The sequence below is a fragment of the Hordeum vulgare genome, chromosome 3H, assembly GCF_904849725.1.
Source record: "Hordeum vulgare subsp. vulgare chromosome 3H, MorexV3_pseudomolecules_assembly, whole genome shotgun sequence".
In the NCBI taxonomy this organism is placed as follows: domain Eukaryota; kingdom Viridiplantae; phylum Streptophyta; class Magnoliopsida; order Poales; family Poaceae; genus Hordeum; species Hordeum vulgare.
Window position 1 is genome coordinate 240,454,644 of NC_058520.1, and position 21,024 is coordinate 240,475,667.

Genomic DNA, 21,024 nt, shown 5'->3' on the forward strand with positions numbered 1-21,024 from the left:
TGGTATGTAGATATTGGGAGTAGGTCGGAAAAATAAGTTCAAACCAATAAAGCCAATTAAAACGGTATTTATCTCTCTCCCTCTTAATGTGTAGGGTTTGATACAAGTATCTCCCCTTAGTGTTGTTGCTCCCTCTTTTGTATAAGCTTCTTGATAGTATTTGATAGTATTTCTCCCCTATAAATAGGTTCAGTGAATGGAAGCTTTGATGATATTTCTCCCCCTTTGGCACAATTACCAAAAAGAAAGGTCAGAGGGTAAGGGCTCATTGAGAGAAAAAAAGAGGATCCTACATACTTCTCTCTTTTGTAAGGGTTCCTCGAATTTGCCTTTTCTCCCCCTTAGATATTTTATAGGGTTCATTGAATGTTCTCCCCCTTACGTATGGATAAGAGTTCCTTGAATGATCTCCCCCTAAGTTAGGGATCCTAGAGGATTCTCCCTCTTATATTGCATGGGATCACTGAGATTTTTCTCCCCCTAGAGAAGTTGTCCCCCCCTAAGACAATAGTTCGGAAGAAATTATCAGAGCAACAAAGTCAGAAAAATCAGAGTCACCGAGGCATAATGATTCGGTAGAACCGAGATTGATATTTAGGCCTCTTGGAGAAATCGGTTGGACCAAGTTTTCCAATTCGGTGAAACCGAGTTGTAATGATAGTAAACTCTTTAACAGAAAATAGGTTGATTGAAAGAATTGTTTCAAAAGGTCAAGAGTCCAAAAGAATGATAATTCCAACTGAGACAGTTAAACAAAAGTAAGAAGAATAGTAGTAATATGTAATATGGCGGCACATAATGACAAAATATACAAATACTTATTTTGTAAGCACCTTGGTTATATAGCAATATTTGATATTAGTCTCCTAGCATGTCATATACTATTCTTTACCATCAAAATGATAAGTGACATACGTACGACACGAAGCAACATGGTCCAAACGCTTCGACTATCATTCATCTTGCCACATCAAACGAAAGACATCAGCGAAATCTTTTTGGTTTTTCGGACTTTAAAAATATTTGATCTCTTAAATAAAAAATCCGATTAAAAATTGATTTCATCATTAAATCCAGCTCGACGAGGTCTACAAAACTAGATCCGACATTGATATGTTTTGACAACTTTTTTTATGGGAAGGTGGGGGGCAAAAGTTGCCATGATATATACACTTATACCTCGGCATGGGCAGCCCGACCCGAAAATGCCGGGCTGAGCCGGGAATATTTGTCCCATCGGGCTGGGCTCGGGTCGAAAAGTTGAGCCCAATGGTCACGTCGGGTCGGGCTCGAGCCTATCAAGAAATAAAATTAAGCCGTAGTCGGGCCAAGCCGATCGGGCCCAGTCGGGATTTTTTCGTCTCGGGCTGGGCTTGGGCCCGAAATTCAGGGCCTGGCTTTTTAGCACCGGGCTCTTTTTGACCCGGCCCGAAAAATGCCCTGGTACATATACACTGATTTTACTAGTGTTCGCACCACAGTTGCCATGGTATGTTTCATCTAGCTTTTTCTTCTAAACCATGTCAAATTTTAGTTCATATATCATCGCAAATTTTAGTTCATGAATCATGGCAAATTTAAGTAATTCGGCATGACAACTTTAGTTTATGGTTCACTAAAAATTTAAGCCATTGAACATGCATCTTTTAAGTTATTAACAACAAATTTCTTTTTAATTATGAGCCATCTCAGAATAATTTCATGGATCATAGCAAATTTTAGTATTCACCATAAAAAGTTTACTTTCTTAATTTATTTTTTATAACATGTCAAAATTTACTTTAAACATAGAAGAAAAAATAGTTAAAAAAGATCATGGCAAACACCATGGTAATTTATGTGTAATACACATGGCAACTTTTAATAATAAAAAAATCATCAAAACATAACGATATGAGATCTAGTTTCAAAGATATCGTCAAGGCAGATTTAATAATGAAAACAGATTTTAATCACCATTTTTATTTAATAAATAAAAGTTTTAAAAAACTGAAAACCTAAAAGATTCCTACTCACATCAGTTTCGTTATTTGTGCATGCATACGGTGACGTGATGCGATCTATGGTGATGAGGTGTTTGGCCCAAATTGCTTCGTGCCACACATATGTTACTTATTTTTTATAAAGGGCTTTTATTACTTCAAAGTTTAAGCATTACACCCGGCTCTGCATAACTAGGATGCACACAGTCACAGTTCAAAAAACAACAAAAAATAGTAATACAGCAACCGACGTAATACAATCATGTAAGAGTAAATCGTCGTCGCCTATGGAGGGCCTATCCGGAGATCACGCTGCCATCCATGTGGGATAAAAATATCCCTGGCCACTTTCTCCAATCGCACCGAAGCTGCCGTAAAAAGGTCTCGAAACTCCGTCCGTTGTAGCGTGGACCACGAACGGAGAATACCTGTGCATCGAAAGATAACCTGCAGACGAGAGTAATTTTTACCGTTAAAAACCTTGTCATTTCTACTGAGTCATAGCGACCATATAACGGCAAGCGCTCCTGCCCTTAAAATGGTTCTAAACTTAGTATCAATCCCCAATAACCAGTTACCAAAAACATTGACAACTGAAGTAGGTGGATACAAGTTGAAAGCCATATGGATAGGTGACCAAATAGACTGTGCAAAGTGGCAATCAAAGAATAAGTGTTTTATTGTCTCTTCTTGAGGATAGAATACACACTGCGTGTTGCCATGTCAGTTCCGCTTGACAAGGTTATCTTTAGTTAAAATGACCCCTTTCCGAAGGTACCACCTAAATATCTTTAGTTTTAGTGGAACCTTCATGCACCATATTTTTCTATTATTATCGACTGGCACTTCAGCCTGTGCCAGTGCCCTATACATGGAATCCACCGAGAATTTCCCATTCTCACATAGATTTCAATGGAACTCATCAGAACCTTGTGACAGCTGAACCGAGGCCATGCGTCCCAACAAGGCATTTCAAGACAGTAGTCTCGTACCAATTAAGTCCCGTCTGAACGTCACGACCGGTGGCGAAACTTGCATAACGGAAGCAAGCGTAGAACCTTTGTGTCGCACAACATTATATAGAGTTGGATATTGTTCTCGGATGGTGGTATTCCATAACCACTTGTCCTCCTAGAATCTAATTTTCGAACCATCCTTAATCTTAAATACCCCAAAGCGAAAAAATGATTCTTAGTCGCCATTAGGCCAGCCCGAAAATGTGAGTCACCAGGTCTCCGCTGGACCTGTGATAGCGGTTTTGTGCCTATGTATTTTCGTTTAAGGAGTGTTTGTCAGACACCATCCTCCGTAAGTAGTTTACACAACCACTTACCCAAGGGGGCTGAATTCTTAACCTGTAGGTCATGTATCCCCAGTCCTCCCTGATCTTTTGTCGGCATACGACGTTCCATTTAGCCAGTCGATGCTTCTTTTTCTCACTATCCACTTGCCAAAAGAATCTCGATGGAAATAATCCCATCTTTGCAATACTTCTTTGGGTAGTTGGAAGAAAGATATCATATAGAGTATCATATTAGTGAGTATTGAATTTATGAGAACCAGTCTTCCTCCCAAGGATAGTAATTTTCCTTTCCAACTCACAAGTCTTTTTTGCACACGTTCTTCGACATGTTTTCATTCGGCATTCGTTAATCTCCTATAATGTATTAGTATACCCAAATACTTAATAGGAAATTGTCCTTGCTCACATCCGAATAGCTCAGCATATTGAGCAGCTGCGTCCTGAGCCTCGCCAAAGCAGAATAATTCACTTTTATGAAAATTAATTTTCAATCCCGATAGTTCTTCGAAAGCTGATAATATTAATTTCAGATTCACTGCTTTCTCCAAATCGTGTTCCATAAAAAGAATCATATCGTCTCCATATTAAAGAATTGATAGTCCCCCATCAATCAGATGTGGGACTACCCCTCAATTTGTCCGTCTTGCTTAGCCCGGTCAGTAATAATGGCCAACATATCCGCAACTAGATTGAATAATAGTGGAGATATAGAGTCTCCTTGCCTTAATCCCTTCGTTTCAAAATAGTACCCAATGTCATCATTGACTTTTATGACAACGTTACCTCCGAAAACAAAGCTATGGATCAGCGTACACCATTCTCATCATTCTCGTGAGAATCCTTTCATTCTCAGAATCTCTTGAAGGAACGACCAATTGACCTTATCATAGGCTTTTTCGAAGTCTATCTTAAAAATTACACCATTAAGCTTTTTTGTGTGCATCTCACGTACGGTTTCATGTAACACCACGACCCCGTCAGGATATTCCTACCTTGCATGAAAGCAATTTGTGTAGGTTTAACCACATGATCAACCACAAAATTTAGCCTTATGGTTGCAATTTTCATAAAGATTTTGAAACTAACATTAAGGAGGCATATATATTTGTATTGTTGTATCCTTTCTGCCTCCCAAATCTTAGGTAACAAAATGATCTCCCCAAAGTTCAGGCGGGACAATTCTAGTTGTCCGGAATGCAAGCATCCGCATAATTATAGAGCGTCAGGCTTGATGACTTCCCAGAAGTGTTGATAAAACTCCGCAGGGCATCCATCCGAACATGGTGCCTTATTGTGTTCCATTTGGAAGACCGCCTCTCTAATCTCCTCTTGAGTGAAGGGAGCATTTAAAAAGGCGTTCTCCTCAGCGGAAACCACTGAACATATGTTACATACGCCCAAAAAATTGATCATCGCACATGCACATTCACATGCAACATGTATCCTGCCTATGCGAGTTCACTGGTCACTCAAACTCCCCAATGTCCTTCTGGCCGGCAAGGATCCTTGAGATCTGGAGGCCCCGGCTGAAGGCTTGGTTGAAGAGCAACCGTGTCTGGAACTCTGAGACGAAGGGAAACCACGACAAGAAGCCGATTGGAAGGAAGAGGACGAGACCCATGATGTTGTCGTATGCCCTCCCTAGCTCCATGATGGAGTCCCACAGCGTAGTCTTCTTAATCAGTGGAGCGCATGCCTGCCCAATCTGTGCACAATAAACAATATATATCACTCATAAGCTGAGTTTGCTTCTGTTCAATGAGCTTGTCAATCAACTGCTTGAGAATTAAGAGGCTAAATGTTTGTTAGTATCTGGTTCCGTGCTCATAAGCAGGTAGGAATGCAAGGAATTCCATCTTTTTTAGAACACTTCGCTATGCAAAAGTAGGTAAACAAAGGTTTTACTCACCAGAAGAATGCACCAACCAGTTGGTAGGAACCCGAGAATACTAGCAAAGACATCTGAAATTGTGAGGCTGCATACAACAAATAGGACCGACATCACAGAGATAAAGCCAAGAAAGAGAAGGCCCTTCAGGATGCGGAACATAAGCTGCAAGTCTGTCCCAAATTTCTGCCGTCCTATTGAAACCATCTGAAGACAAGGTACAACATCCAGATAGTAAGATTTTTAAGCATTGGAGGAAACTGGTCAAGACCAAAGGCCAAAGTGTTACCTTCAAAACTACTAGAACCGTCAGCATAACCAGCCATGATAATCCATAGACCTACAAGTCGATAGCAAATGGAAAGTATATTATGATACGCTGCAACTCTATGAACTAAATATTAAGCAAATAAGGCAGCACATTATATGTAGTGAAAAGTACCAGGATGCTTGTGCTGCGGCGTGCAATGTTGAGATGATACACTATACCATACTGGTAGATCAAGAAACGAAGAGAGAGGAGGATTTCCAAGACAAGAGCGCGAATGCTGGTTTTCCTGAGGTGCTCCTGCTCACCTATCCACCAAGCCTCCCAGCTTTGATCCACAGACATACCGATACCCCCACGGTTACCCATCCATTTCCTCCAATCTGTCCAATCATCAACCGTCTTCTGCCACTCAAAGCATGACGGATTGAAGATAAATGGTGCAAATAGCCAAGATGCCACCAGGAACCATATGGAAAAGGTGACAAATAGGTACAGGCTCGTGCTGCGGTAGGATTTTCCATAGGCCAGATATACAACCAGAAGTATTAACAGCTCAAGTCCTTTAACAAAGTGGCTTCGGGAGTACATGCGATAATTATCAGCAAACTTCGCGTGGTACACAACAAATCCACGGCCCGTAGGTCTGTATTTAGCGCCACCATGGAGTATTGTTCGCCCATAGTAGTGTGTTTTGGTGCCAAGCTGGAATGTGAAGAACACAGAGGCCAACTGAAGCTGCATGATGATGAACTCTCCGACTGCTGTGCGGAATCCCTTCTCTAAGCCAACTTCCATGACCATAGGGAGGACAAGCAGCAACCCAAGCTGGAAGACAGACTGTGAAGCGAGTGCATTTTCAAGAGGCTTGATGTCGTCCTTAACACGTGGATCCAGCACAATAGACTTTTCCAGACCACTCATGACGAGATATAACCTCCCATACAAAAATACATAGACTGTAAGTACAGTAACCTGAAAGAAGTAACTATGGATGTCAGTATCCCAAAATATGCAGAATGAGCACATTGTGTGTTTGACACCATGGCTAAACTATAAGTTCCGTCTATGAATAATAACTAAAATCCTAAAAAGGGCCATTTTAGGAATATCCCATGAATGCAAATATTGTTGATTTTGTTGTAAAGGATGATATTGCTAATTACCATTTTAACATACTGGTCATAATGAAATAAATGGCTTGAACTTCGATCATCTCCATCTAATTCTCACGTTTTGTTTTGTGTAGTCTTTTTAATAATCTATAAAGAGCCCTCACAATTGGATTTTTATCTAAATGCTTAGCATGGTTCTATCATACAGTCCAATAATAAACGCATCAGAAACAAGGAATAACATCAGCATTTTTTAGAGAGAATGTTACACCTAGATACCTTCAGGGGTCAGTTAATGTATTCTTACCATACTACTGAAATAAAAGCCAACTGTAGTGAAGTAGAAAGACAGCATTCTGTAGAAGTCAAATCTGCGTCCAAGACGATAGATGTCACGACTCAATGTTTGTTCACCATTTCCATTGGCAACCTTAGCTTCAAAGCTTGAAATTTGGTTCATCCCCACATCACGTCCTTTACCAACTTGCATATACTCATGATGTGTGATATTTCCTTCCCTCATTGTTGAATTAAAACCTAAGAAAATGTATTCAATAAATGCATTTTAGGTAAGGGATGACTGAAACGTTCATAAGAGATGTAGACTTCCCTGAAAAGATATTTCACTTAAATAGACTTACCTGAAAAGATATCTTCGCTTAAATTTATAGTCTTCGAAGCTTTACTTATGCCACCCCTAGTAATATGGAAGAGTCTATCAAAAATATCAGGATGACCATAATGGAAACGAACCCTGTAGTACATTACAATGGGTTAGAGAGATACAAAGCCTCATAATCAAAAGAAAATGGTGCATCTTACATACATGAACATACAAACATCTCTACTACTTCAAAAAGGAACAGCTTCCTTTACCTGCCAGGCAGAGTGCTTCCTCCAACCTTACGTACGTTCCTACTCCCTCTTTCCATTTTGATTTTTTCCCTCCTATTTTTGTTTTTATTCACAGGTGTTCCTTGAAAACCATCTTAATTGTCCCACCTTTTATTGACTTACCAAATAAAATTATGTTTTCTTTGGTAAGCCAATAAATTTTACCAAATAAAATCCTAAAATTTATATAGGTAGGTAAATCATGGGCAGGATTTGATAACATTTATTTACACAATCACATTAATATGGGCAGGTAAATAACGTACTAGAATATTTGTATCCCGTTGCAATGCAAGGGCAATTATTAGTGACAAAAAAAGTTTAGTGATCCTTGCTTAGGACTGAAATATCACCAAAGAACTAGCCATGGGCAGGAGTGCGTGCAAGTTAGCTATCCATGTGCCAGAACCATGAGTTGTTTTCGAGATCTTATGAGTCTCAGCTCTAGCCTAACCCTAACTTGTTTGGGACTAAAGGTTTGGGACAAAGACTTAGCCATGGACAGGGGTGCGTGGAAGTTAGCTATCCACGTTCCAGAGCCATGACTTGGCTTCGAGATCTTATGGGTTTCAACTCTAGCCTACCCCAACTTGTTTGGGACTGAAAGGCTTGGTTATTGTTTGTTGTTGTTGTTGTTGCTGCTGCTTCCGTCTCGTAATTTGGTTAGTTACCTTGGTATCACACCCTCTGTTTGTATCACCTTGCTATAATCATAATTTTAAAAATTTGGACCAATTAAAAAAAATTGTGTTGATGTGAATGCTTGAGTTGATTGTTATTTGTTTGTTTGTGTTTCAATTCACAAAAAACCTCCTGCTCTCAGAACTCATCTCCTTGATCTAAATCCTTGTCCAATGATCATACCATGTGTACAGGACATAAAACTATTTTTATAAAATATTAATTTGGCCAAAAGGCATTTATTTAATTTAGGTTTTCAAAACCCCCTGAATTGAGGTTTGTACTCCCTTCATTTTTATATACAAGGCCACTATCAAATTACAATTTGCAAAAATACAAGGCTACTAACACTAATCGATGCAATATTAATGGTGTTTGCCTCGTAGTACTAACAAAGGACATTAATTATCCCTTGCATGCATGCAGGAGTGAGATCATTGGCTTGATGTGCATGAGACAAATAAGGAGACAAGTTGTCTTGCAACATTGACCTAAAAGGCATTAACTTTTGTCGTGATACCTGTAATATGGGTTTGTGGCCTTGTATATAAAAATGGAGGGAGTAATATTTTATTTGGAACCTATTACCTATAAGACTCCGCAAAACCACAAAAAATATTTTTTAAAGGTATTTTTGTATTTTATTTAAATACCTTTTTCTAACGCCAGAAATGGTCTTTTATAAGGATTTTTTTTTAATGCTTTCAAAAAAATTGAATTTTTTTAGGGAGACTCACTAGACCTATATGAGTTTCAACACATGGTCATGTTCAAAATATTGGATACCCTTCAAAACCATTTATGTTCATTTCAAGTATTTGAAATGTTTCTATAAGAAATATCATCAAACAAATCCAAGAAAATTCTATCAAGTCACATATGCCTAATGTGATGACCCTGTCAAGTTTCATCTCAACCCCAATAGTTTTGGTTCACCAAAATGCCCCAAAAAACCTCTCTGACCAGAACCAAATTTGAGCAACTTTACATTGCCAAGTAACTCCATTTGATCCCAAATTTTGTGGACATGTTCTAAACCCCTAATGGTGCAACTACACCAAGTGGTGCATCAAGGAGAATGAGATAGCCTATCAAGATATAAGCAAACCTGTTTCTGTCCATTTCTAAGGTTTGCAAATGTTACATTGGCAACTTTCTTCAAATGGGCTCAAACTTTGTGATCAACCTCATTTCTACCTTCCAATCATTCTTGTTTAGTCTCATGACAATCAAAGCAATTTAACTAGCCCAAGCATTGGTCAAACACCTTCTGGCAGAAAACCAAAGTTGCTATTCTGACCTCTTCTAGCGTTCTCCTAGGCCTCAAACTTTTACCACATCTCCCTAGACCGTACTCAACTCCGACAACCTTGCCCTGGCCGTTGCTCAATTATTGATGGGGTAAAACCCTCATTTCCCCCTGTGGACAGCAAGTTTCTCTCTCTCCTCTCTGCACTCTCATACCTTTGCTTACCATCTACGCCACCCAGGGCATCTCCAGTAGCTCCCAGACGCGTCAGGACAAGAGAGGCGCGTGAGAACGCGCGCATGCCGGCCAAAGTCGCGCTCTAGAGCATGCAATCGTGCTCCAGAGGGTTGACCCCATGCCCCCGACCACCTCGGGTCCTCCCCCGCGCGCCAGAAGACGTGTCTCGACGTCGGCGTCGAGCCAGAACCACGTCCCCTCCTCCCTCTGCAGCGCCTGCCCGACGACACCCGGCTCGGCCTATGGCCGGCCTCGCACGCGTAGGCCTTTGGCGCTTCCCCACTCCTTCCCTTCCCTCCTCTGGACCGAGACCACGTCCAGGAACGCCCTAGGCACGATCTGGTGAGCCCCCGAGAGCTCTGGTGATGGCTTCGACCTCACCGAACTCCCTGCCCACGGTGCACTTCAACCTCTCTATTTAAAGTTGTTAGAGTATATTTAATATAGCCATGTACCCCTTCGTATTTATCCCATTGTATAAGGGGTTTCCTGCATATAGTCCACACCTGTACATGTATTTATATCGGCCTATGGCCTCATGGGAATACAAGTTGCATATTCCGAACATGGTATTAGAGCTAGGTCAATTTTTTGCACGCTGCAACTCGTGCGATTGATCCATCTCTCCTCCCAGATCGAAGCCCGTTCTCGATCTCCTCCTCCTGCCCGTTCCGCTCGAAGCCTCTACTCGTCCGCTCGAAGCTGCTCATCCCGCCCGATCTGCTCGTCGGCCTGCTGCGCCCTGCTGTCAGCCTCCAGATCGAAGCTCACCTCCAGCCGCTGCTCGTGGGATCCGCTCGTGGATACAGCCGTCGTTCTCACACGTTCTCATGGATAGGCTCGTGGATCCAGCCGTTGTTCGCAACTCCCGCTCCAGCCGCTGCTCGCAACCAACCCCGCTCCGGATCGTGATCCGCTCGTGGGATCCAACCCCGCTCCAGATCGAAGAATACCATAGCTGTCGCTCGCAACTCCCTCCCGAGCCGTCGGCTGCAACTCCCTCCCCAAGTCAACCTCGCCGCCAGGTCTCCTCTCATCGTCGGATCCTGCTGCCACGTGGTGCAGGCGTGAGGGCTTGTGCGGCTTCGACGGACTATGTTGCAGGGTTGATTCAAGGCAGTGTACACATGAGAGCTTGAAGTCAATGAGCCGCGGGTAGCACAACCAGCTACATGGAGTCATGTTGAAGGTGGAGCTGGAGTCTAGTGGAAGATTTCACTCTGTGTTGATGGAGGGGCTACGGCGTATATGCATGGAGAGTCGAAGCCTATTTCAGCGGATAGCGAGAGACACGTGGATCGGACTGGGTACCAGTGGTCTGATGGAGACGTGATACTCAGCACCGGTCGGTGATGATCGGTGGTACTCTGCAGTGGGGGTTGAGTGGTGCGGGTTCGCGGCCCTTGAGACTCGACCGGGACAGCAGAGGCTCAACGCGGTAATAGCGGCGAGGCGTGTTGTACGCATGGGACATGGAGACGGGCTACGGCTCTGGTGGTCATACATGTGGTAAGACAACTGCGAATTTGACTCGAGATGACTGCAAGCAATGGTGAAATTCCTTCAAGTTTCAGACGGGATGTTGGTCAAAGCACAAGACGGCGGCCGTTGATTGATGAGATCTCGCGATTGGTCGTTTTCGGCAGCGCTCGATCGCGGGATCGCTGCGGGCTAGGGCAGGCGGTGTGTACGCGCGTGGTGCCGAGCAAGGCAGCATGCTGGTCGAAAAGATCGAGGCCGTGGGCTGCTGTGTGGGAGCTGACATAGGTGGAGGTCGAGGCGTGCCTCTGCACGTGTGTCGCGCACAAGGGAGCGACGTGTGCCTCTGTTGCGTTGGCTTCCGCAGTTCAGCGGAGCAGCAGATGGGCTTGGATGCATGTGTCCGAACGTGTATCAGGCTGGTAGATTTGTTAAAGAAAAAAGTCAGGTACGTGGAGAAGCTAATAGCATGGAAAGAAGAGAAGAAGAAATTGCGTAGAGAAAGGATCTAGCGTGGTCAAGTTTTTTGCACGAATATTTTTTCTTCTTTGGGTCTACTTTGCTAAGAAGCTTCAAGGATGTATGGCAAGGATTGGCTTACAAGTCTCGGAGGAGGCGAAGTACATTGTACAGGGATCATGCATACACAGGGCGTCAAACAATGCACGTAGATGTGCGGGCGGACACGACGCAAGGTGGAGCATGGGTGCAGTCGGATAATTTTCGGCTGGGTCGGACTGGACTGTCTAATGGATCGACGGGGATGTAGCCATATCGGTGAACCTCGTTAACAAATCTCGGTGTCGTGCTCTCGTGATTGCTTGGTCCTCGTTAGATCCACGGAGAGCCTCGGATTATTCTAACAAGCGCCCTGGTCGCTGCTGATTCTAGATCCAGCCGAGTTCGCTCCGTTCCACTGCTGGACATCTCTGCTGCCGCCAACAGATATTCCTAAAAAAAATGTCTGCTGCATCGCGCTATGTTGTTGTTCCTCGTTGTCCGGTGATTTTTTATGGTACCAACTACACCGAGTTCATTGGCTTCATGGCATCCGTCTATGGGGCGGTCTTTCTAGCGAGGTCCGTTGTCCGCCACGTCCGGTTCCTCCTGTGGCCCCCACTCCGCCGACGCCACCGGTTCTTCCTGCGGATACTAATCAGGCTGCAAAGGATGCAGCTAAGCTTGCTGATGAGGCCGAGCAAGAGGATTGTTGGCGTCGCACGATGTTGGATGAGTTGGCGTCGATCAATGACAACGCCACTTGGACACTCACCACACTGCCTACTGAGCACCAAGCCATCGGTCTCAAGTGGGTGTTCAAGTTTAAGATGGACGAGCACGGCAGCATTGTCAAGCACAAGGAGCGCTCATCCTTGTCGTGGCTGCTCACTGCGGGTGAGAGGTACACCACATGGACGTCAAGTTGGCGTTCCTCAACGACGACCTTAACGAGGAGGTGTACGTCTCCCAGCCACCAGGGTTCGTTGCCGAGAACCACGAGCAAGGCATGCACCGGCTACACAAGGCCCTGTACGGTCTCCGGCAAGCCCCAAGGGTGTGGACCGCCAAGCTCGATGCAAGCCTCGCATCCCTTGGGTTCTCACGCAGCGCCTCTAAGCACAGCGTGTACTCGCTTGACACTGCGAACACGCTATCATCGTCGGCATCTACGTCGACGACCTGGTCATCGCCGGGGCAGAGCCCGATAAGGTTCAACGCTTCAAGAAGGAAATGAAGCAACTCTTCAGCATAAGCGACCTCAGGCTGCTCCGATACCACCTCGGGCTGGAGGTCAACCAAGAGCGTGGTCGCACGACGATCACTCAGGCGGCCTACGCCACCAAGACCCTCGAGCAAGCAGGAATTGTAGACTGCCATGTCATGCACTACCCGATGGAGGCAAGGTGCAAACTTAGCAAGGAGAGCAAGGAGAAGCCGGTGGATGCTACTTTCTATCGGAGCATCAGCAGCAGCCTAAGGTATCTCGTGCACAACCGGTCAGACATCTCGTTCGCCGTCGGGTTTTTGAGCAGGTTAATAGAGGCTCCCGCCAGCGATCATCTCGCGGCGGTCAAGCACCTACTCCAGATGCGTGTATCGTCGTGGCAACGGCAAGAAGTTGGTCGGTTATAGCGACTTCGACCATGCTGGTGACGTGGACTCCAGGAAGAGCACCTCTGGCATACTGTTATTCCTCAGGAACAGTCCCATCAGCTCGCAATCGGTGAGGCAGAAAGTTGTCGCAACTTCTTTGTGCGAGGTGAATACATCGCGGCAGCGACATCGTCATGTCAGGGGATCTGGTTGGCTCGCCTCCTCGACAAGTTATTGAACCAAGACACAACCCCTGCACTCATCTTCGTTGACAACAAATTAGCGATTTCTCTCTGCAAGAACCTGGTGCTTCATGATCACAGGAAGCACAATGATCTTCGCTATCACGTCATACGTGACTGCATCAAGAAAGGCACGATGGTCACGGAGTTCATCCGGACTGGCGAGCAGAAGGCGAACATCCTAACCAAGTCACTTGGTGTGTCCTGTTCCAAGAGCTACGCGACAAGATCGGAATCACGACATGATCGAAATCATCGACATCAAACTCCTTCGACAAGGGAAGAATGTTGAGTCAACCTTGATCTTCGGGATGCATGCATGCAGCACCAGCGGCAGCATTACTTAGCTAGTAGTAAATCCTCTAGTAGATAGCTCAGCAGTGATGTGGCTTTGGAAATGACGCAAGTGTTTCCCTCTTTGCTAGTAAAATATCTAGCTCTTAGTCGGTTCATAGAATCTATAAAAGGACCCGTCTATCACCAGTTGTAGGCATTCCACTCCACTCCATCAGCGCAAGAAGCAACGAAGCAAGCTAGCTTCATTAGTAGTACTAGTACCACCGTGTCCTCTCAATTCTAGTGTGTGTGTGCTTCACTAGTGTATGTGCCAGTTTTACGTAGCATTTTATCTAGTAGTAGTCCATCTCTAGCTTGTAGTTGGGCTAACAAAACCCACAGGAGATCAGTTCTTGGCTAGGATCTAGACTGGCCACAAAGAACATTAGTCTTTCCTGCGCACTTTGTCCTCACTCATGCGTACTTGGAATTAATTTTCCAGTTGATCGCCCATCCTCAAATTGCTCCCAGCCAAGCACGCTTAACTTTGAGGTTTCTTTCGGGTGGGCTACCGAAAAAGAAGGTGCACCTTGTTGATATGAGTAGCCTATCATTACTATTAAGCAGGGATGTCACATGCAACAACTTTTCACACATCTTGAATTGCTCTCTTTCCCCACTAACTAAACCACCATACGCCCTAAAATCATTGAAAGCAATTCAACATCTAATTTTTTTGAATAAATTGTGAAAGCCAGGACTTGAACTCAAGACCTTAGCTCTGGTACCATGTTAGGCAATCTACATGTACACTTCAACAGATGTGACGTCGAGAGTCGATAAAATCTCTCTTAGTTGAAAAAAAGCTATAAACTAATTTGACTCGTTATGGCCTTAAGAGGATACCAACCATGGTCCGCTCTTCTTTTTTCTAACGAGAACTGACAAAACTTCAAATCTTTATATCAGACTTATAATCTCTAATTTTACAAAAAAAGACTCCAAAGTTCTTACCTTCTTGGTAGCACGTTGTATTATTCTTACTAGAATACAACTGTATTTGACAGATTAGGAATTTAGTGTAGAGAATGTACATAATTGAATCTACTTTATAAATATGAATTTCTCGTAAGATAAATCTGAAACTATAATGTAACCTGCTTTTATAATTCAACCTACAACTATAAGTTTATTAACATGAATTCCTCGTAAGATAAATCTGAATTGATTACAAGTGCACTACCCATGGTCCTGGGTTCATGGTTCACCAAAACGATATAGTGGAACTGACAGCGAACTCAAATAGATTCTTATTCTAACTAAAAGCATTGGATTAATAGCTTCTACATGGAAATGAAAATGAGAAGAGGGTTACATACTTGAGAGGATTGGCCAGAACACGCTGTCCAATCGTAACGAAGCTGGTCTCTTGGTTTGACATAAACCAAGCAAGTGATGAAACACTAGATAGAAAAGAAAAGAAAAGTTACTTATATAGGGGGGGGGGGGGGGGGGGGAAGCATAAATGGCATGAACAAAAAATTGCACAGAACTTTGGATAGATGGATATACCTTCCAGTAAAAATATGCTCCCGAAGACCTAATATAGTGGGCTTGCTCTTTCCATATTTGTCACTCTCGAACTCCTCCAGCACATTTCTCATTTTAAATGCCTCTTCAAGGTAATTATCCTAGAAGTAAAGGGGCAAAAGTTACCACTAATTTATTATCCATTGTCTTGTTACTCTAAATATGCAGGAACAGTTTAGGGCCTTTAGGTTATTTTCAACTGGTTCCACATAGTCTCTATGACTCCTACATGAATATATTGACCAGCTGGTCTGCATTGCAGACTATCATTGTTTCTCTTTAAATCTAACATGGAATTGGTATCAGAGCGAAAAGCATTGGGAAATGCCACAGCAGTGTATGCCGGCATGTCAACATGATTTTTAGTGTGTTTGGACAGAGAAGAGTGTGTGCCAGCAAATGAACATGATTCGGTAGTACAATTAGGTTGTGAGACTGTTTTGAGGTGTATTTGGACAATGTTGACCAAGTGCAGTTTACCCAGTTTTGCCTCAAAATTTACTAATGGTTGGCAAATCTGAGTGCTGAGGCCAAGGACGGATAGGAATGAACCAAATCACAGCAGCAGACGATACAAGCCTACCTTATTAGCCTAGTTGGCCTTCTTCAACAAGTTAAGCTGAATTCAACACATACAATGTGGAAATGGGAACTGTACCTGATTCATATCAATGGCCTGGAGTGCTTCTCCCCTGGTGAAGATTATGGCATGATTTTGATTTTCAGGTTTACCCTCTCCAATATCTGTGGGTTTGCCGGGAAGCTTGATGCGGTAAATTTCCTAAATAAAGTTTACAGCACAAAGTATTAAAATACCACTGAACTAAATATGCATATCAAAAAGGTGGCGAGTTGATGCTTTATAAGTTTGTGAATGTGCACAGAAATAGGTGACTACAAATTGATGAAAAACTACGAACAGACTTCAAATACTAACATACAAGTGTAATTTCTGCTTAAATAATATTATCCAGAAAAGGGACATAAAAAATGAAGAGTAGGATTTTCGAGTTCTCTACCTTTAATTAGAGAAACCAATCAAGCTTTTGATGGAAATGAGGCTATGTGAAAACATTTATGTTTATATTCAGTAAGTACCTCATCATACTTTTCACCCACTCCTTTGACAAGAACAGAATAATAAGTCTTTTCTGTTGTTCCATTTTTGGTCGGAGCTTCTACCTCATCAATATAAGCAATCCGTAAGGATGGGTACCTGTGCATTTCAAATGTCAGATAGATTGTAGTAACCTTACTATTTAAGAGATCTCCGTGTAAAGATGAATGCACTAGATTTTGTACATTATCATGAGGTTAAGGATGTTCAGATAGCAAGCTTTATCTTTGAGATTCTTGGACACCTTTTGCATGCCATAAACTTGACAAGACACAACATAGGTGAATTTGATATCAGCAATGGCCAGTGCCATATCTACAATGTTCCCACCCTCTTGATATGATGTTGTTCTTCTCTGGCGGTCCAATTTAGCTGCAAAATACTGATGGAGTAAAAACATATGCAAATTTGCAAAGGATGGGGAAAAGAATCATGGGCAGATTTGCATAGGATGAAAATATATGCTGGAGAAAAGATTAATCTAACCAATATCAATTTTATCTTGAATACACTGAATCTCAAGCGCCCTCCTGTAGTACATCATTCCTCTCACTAGCACAGTACCAAAGAGAGTTAAACAACAAGATAGATGTAGTTCATGCAACAGAAGAGAGTTAGTGACTTCACCAGTTCTGGTGAGCGTTTGTCCCCTATAAGATGCCCAGGGTGAGATCTCATCCATCCTTGATTTAAGGGACTCCTCATCCTTTGGTACAAATTTTATGCGCTCAAGACAATTCTTCCATTCATCTATTAGCATACAATAGTTCATGATGAGAACTTGCTGACAGCAGAAGATAATTAACATTCACAATTGTGAGAAAAATGAATGTATGAGTACCTGGATATATTTTCCGTAAATAGAACAGGATGGAAATCCCGTCCTCATTTTTTTTATGCAGATCTTCTGTCGAAAAGAGCACCTCCTCTTTGAAGTACGGAGTTAGAACACTGATGTGAAAACAGAAATGTTATTAACCAGTATTCCAGCAAAAAATAATTTTAGGGTGGTTCGACCTACGTGCCAAGTGTTAAGGAGTCCTTATTAGTATTAGGCTAGGAGTCCTTATTAGGCTACGTCTCTTTCCTTGTACCCTATGTCTTGTCTGTGCGTATATATATATGCCCCTTGAGCTATGCAATAGAGGTAAGTCACAATCTGGTGCCGGTGAGTAGCCGCCCCTTGCAGGTCTTCAATCAACACCTCAAGGTCTCCAACAGCCGCTCGATCTGTTCTCCTGCAGCCCAGTCTCGAATCTCGACGCCACAAGGGCGCACGTATTTACTCATGGAGGTGGCGCAGTGTCATGGAGGTCTTGTAAACACATCATACTAACGAAGTCAATCATGGAAGCAAAACGTAGAATGGCTGCATGAGCTCTTGATGAACTTGTCTGTGATTGAAAAACCTATGTCGGCTATTCTTATGAATTGTGACAACCGAACGGTCATCGCTAAAGCAAATAATTCTATTGATAATGGACATCATCAAGAATTAGGACATGTGAAGAACAAGTTATTGGTTAACAGAGGAGAGTAACATGTAACCCTCTCTATGTGAAGATGCAAATCTCTTAGAAAGGTAAGGCAGGTTGGCAATGTTGCCCGAACTACAGTCTAGCTAGCTTCCCTGGTACCGAAACTAGAAGCGGACTCTTAGTGTATACGAAGAGGACTAGATAAACCAGAGAGTACAACTACTACTCACGCTCAAGCTCACTAGCTAGTACGTGCACACACACACTATGAAGGAGACTCACGTAGTAGTACTAGTAGTAGTTCTTTTGGCTGGAGTGGAATGAGATACAACGGGTGGAATAGTGCTCTTTATATAGCACTTACAAACCGCCTATACTACGCACAGGCTGATGTCAAATACATGTACCACGTCACTGCTGACCTATGTGCTACTTACTCCCTCTGTTCCTAAATATAAGTCTTTTTAGATATTTCATTAGGGAACCGAGCAAAATGAGTAAATATACATTCTAAAATATGTCTATATACATCCGTATGTAGTCCCCTACTGAAACCTAAAAAGACTTATATTTAGGAACAGAGAGAGTACTTAGCTACTAAGCCATGCACCGGCAGCTCTTCTAGTAAAAAACGATTTTTTTTCTTGCTCTGCCGACATGCAGCCATGCATGCACCTGAGACGGGGTGAAGTCCACAATCTCCTCCTTAACCCTGTCGAAGGAGCTTGATGTTGACGATGCCGTCCATGTCGCGCAGCTCCTGGAACAGAACACGACCAAGTAACTTGGTCGGGATGTCCGCCTTCTGCTCGCCAGTCCGGATGAACTCCACGACCACCGTGCCTTTCTCGATGCAGTCACGTATGAAGTGATAACGGAGATCGATGTTCTTGCTACGGTCGTGAAGCATAGGGTTCTTGAAGAGGGAAATCACCGATTTGTTGTCGACGAAGATGAGTGCAGGGGCGGTGTCATGGTTTAGCATCTCGCCAAGGAGGCGAGCCAACCAGATCCCCTGACATGCTGCGATGTACTCCGCCTCGCACGAAGAAGTTGCAACAACCTTCTGCCTCACCGATTGCCAGCTGACAGGACTGCTCCTAGGAAGAATAGTATGCCAGAGGTGCTCTTCCTTGAGTCCACGCCACCAGCGTGGTCGGAGTCACTGTAGCCACCAGCTTCCCGTCGTCGCCACGATACACGCATCCGTGCTTGATCGTGCATGCGATGTACCGGAGCGAGTGCTTGACCGCCACGAGATGATCGCTGGCGGGAGCCTCCATGAACCTACTAAGGAACCCGACGGCTAACGAGATGTCTGATCGGGTGTGCACGAGATACCACAGGCTGCCAATGATGCTTCGATAGAAAGTAGCGTCCACCGGATTCTCCTTGCTCTCCTTGTTGAGTTTGCACTGTGCCTCCATCGGCTAGTGCACGGCGTGACAGTCCACCATGCCCGCTCGCTCGAGCACATTGGCGGTACCGGAGCAGCCTGAGGTCCCTCATGCTGAAGAACTGCTTCATCTCCTCATTGAAGCGTTGAACCTCTTCGGGCTTTGCACGGGCGTGACCAGGTCGTCGACGTAGATGCTGACGATGAGCAGCGCGTTCGCAGTGTCACGCAAGTACACACCATGCTCCGAAGCACTGCGTGAGAACCCCAAGGGATGTGAGGCTTGCATTGAGCTTGGCGTTCCACGCCCTTGGGGCTTGCCTGAGACCATACAGGGCCTTGTGTAGCCGGTACACGCCCTGTTCGTGGTTCTTGGGAAACGAACCCTGGTGGCTGGGAGACGTACACCTCCTCGTTAAGGTCGCCGTTGAGAAATACCAACTTGACGTCCATGTGGTATACCTCCCACCTGCGGTGAGCAGCCATGGCAAGGATGAGCCGTACAGACTCTAGCCTTGCCACCGGAGCGAAGACTTCCTCAAAGTCCACTCCCTCGCGCTGCATGTAGCCCTTTGCGACGAAGCGTGCCTTGTGCTTAACAACGGCGACGTGCCCATCCTTCTTTACCTTGAACACCCACTTGAGACTGATGGCTTGGTGCCCTACAGGCAGTGTGGTGAGTGTCCAAGTGACGTTGTTGTTGATCGACAACAGCTCATCCAGCATTGCCTGACGCCAGCAATCCTCTTGCTCGGCCTCCGCAAACGTGGTCGGCTCCTCGCCAGCCATCAGATGCAGGACGTCGTCGTCATCAACTTCCTCGTTCTTGGGCTGCCGCGGCATTGCCGCAGGCTCATCGAGAAGATCCGACATGCGTCGGAACCTGTGGGGGCGCCAACACTGTCGTCGGCGTCAAACAGCTCTGATCTCACCGTTGGCGGGGTTGCGAACTGCCTCCTGGGAACCACCTTGCTTGACGGCAGGGTGTCCGGGGACACTGTACTCGAGGACGGTGTTCTTGGGGTTGCAATTCCCGGATCCACACCTCCCGGGCTTCCCGAGGTTGTAAAGTACATCGGGTGCTCCACAGTGAAGGAGCTGCTTGTCGGGACCTCCCCCAACACCTCCCAAGTCCATCACGCATACAACAACAACAACCAAGCCTTTCAGTCCCAAACAAGTTGGGGTAGGCTAGAGTTGAAACCCATAAGATTTCGAAACCAAGTCCATCACGCATCCTCGTCAAAAATGACGTCCCGCGAGATATGCACACGCTTCGAGACGGGGTCGTACATCTTGTATGCCTTGGAGCCCGTCTCCCAGCCCATGAACACCATCGGGGCCGCAATCGACCTCTGCTACCGCTTGTTGCTTGATGATGGCTCGCTCCGCCTCGTCCTTGAAGGCAAGGAGCAGCACCCACATGAACCTGTTGTAGTCGTCAACAAGCAGCAGGACCCAGCGATGCCTTCACGGCGTTGCCGGGCTGATTGGGCCGCACTGGTCCCCGTGAACCAGTTCCAGGGGTTTCTATGCCCGATAGCATGCCTTCTCAGGAAAGGGCAGGCGCTGCTTCCCTGCAAGACACACATCACACAGCTCGTCGGCGTGCTCGATCTGAGGTAGTCCACGAACAAGGTTGCCTCGCGCCATCTTCCGCAACCCGTCGAATTGTTGATGCCCTAGCCGGGCATACCAACGCCATGTGCGAAGACATGGCCCACAACAAGGCACA

The 21,024-nt window shown here is 44.6% G+C and overlaps 1 protein-coding gene across 2 annotated transcripts in view; it reads right to left on the reverse strand.

Moving 5' to 3' along the window:
* Positions 1 to 4,327: 4,327 nt before the first annotated feature.
* The window catches only part of LOC123443597 (callose synthase 7-like), a 55,507-nt gene continuing 38,810 nt past the window's right edge, over positions 4,328 to 21,024 (reverse strand). For both annotated transcript variants that reach the window (XM_045120046.1, XM_045120047.1), the window contains 14 exons: positions 17,257 to 17,366; positions 17,043 to 17,165; positions 16,902 to 16,967; positions 16,601 to 16,787; positions 16,397 to 16,514; positions 15,957 to 16,079; positions 15,281 to 15,399; positions 15,088 to 15,171; positions 7,198 to 7,310; positions 6,864 to 7,093; positions 5,616 to 6,416; positions 5,463 to 5,513; positions 5,195 to 5,380; positions 4,328 to 4,990 (listed from right to left, as the gene is read on the reverse strand). In XM_045120046.1, the coding sequence (XP_044975981.1) occupies positions 4,751 to 4,990; positions 5,195 to 5,380; positions 5,463 to 5,513; positions 5,616 to 6,416; positions 6,864 to 7,093; positions 7,198 to 7,310; positions 15,088 to 15,171; positions 15,281 to 15,399; positions 15,957 to 16,079; positions 16,397 to 16,514; positions 16,601 to 16,787; positions 16,902 to 16,967; positions 17,043 to 17,165; positions 17,257 to 17,366 (2,551 nt within the window). In that variant the 3' untranslated portion in view covers positions 4,328 to 4,750. The remainder of the gene's footprint in view (positions 4,991 to 5,194; positions 5,381 to 5,462; positions 5,514 to 5,615; positions 6,417 to 6,863; positions 7,094 to 7,197; positions 7,311 to 15,087; positions 15,172 to 15,280; positions 15,400 to 15,956; positions 16,080 to 16,396; positions 16,515 to 16,600; positions 16,788 to 16,901; positions 16,968 to 17,042; positions 17,166 to 17,256; positions 17,367 to 21,024) is intronic.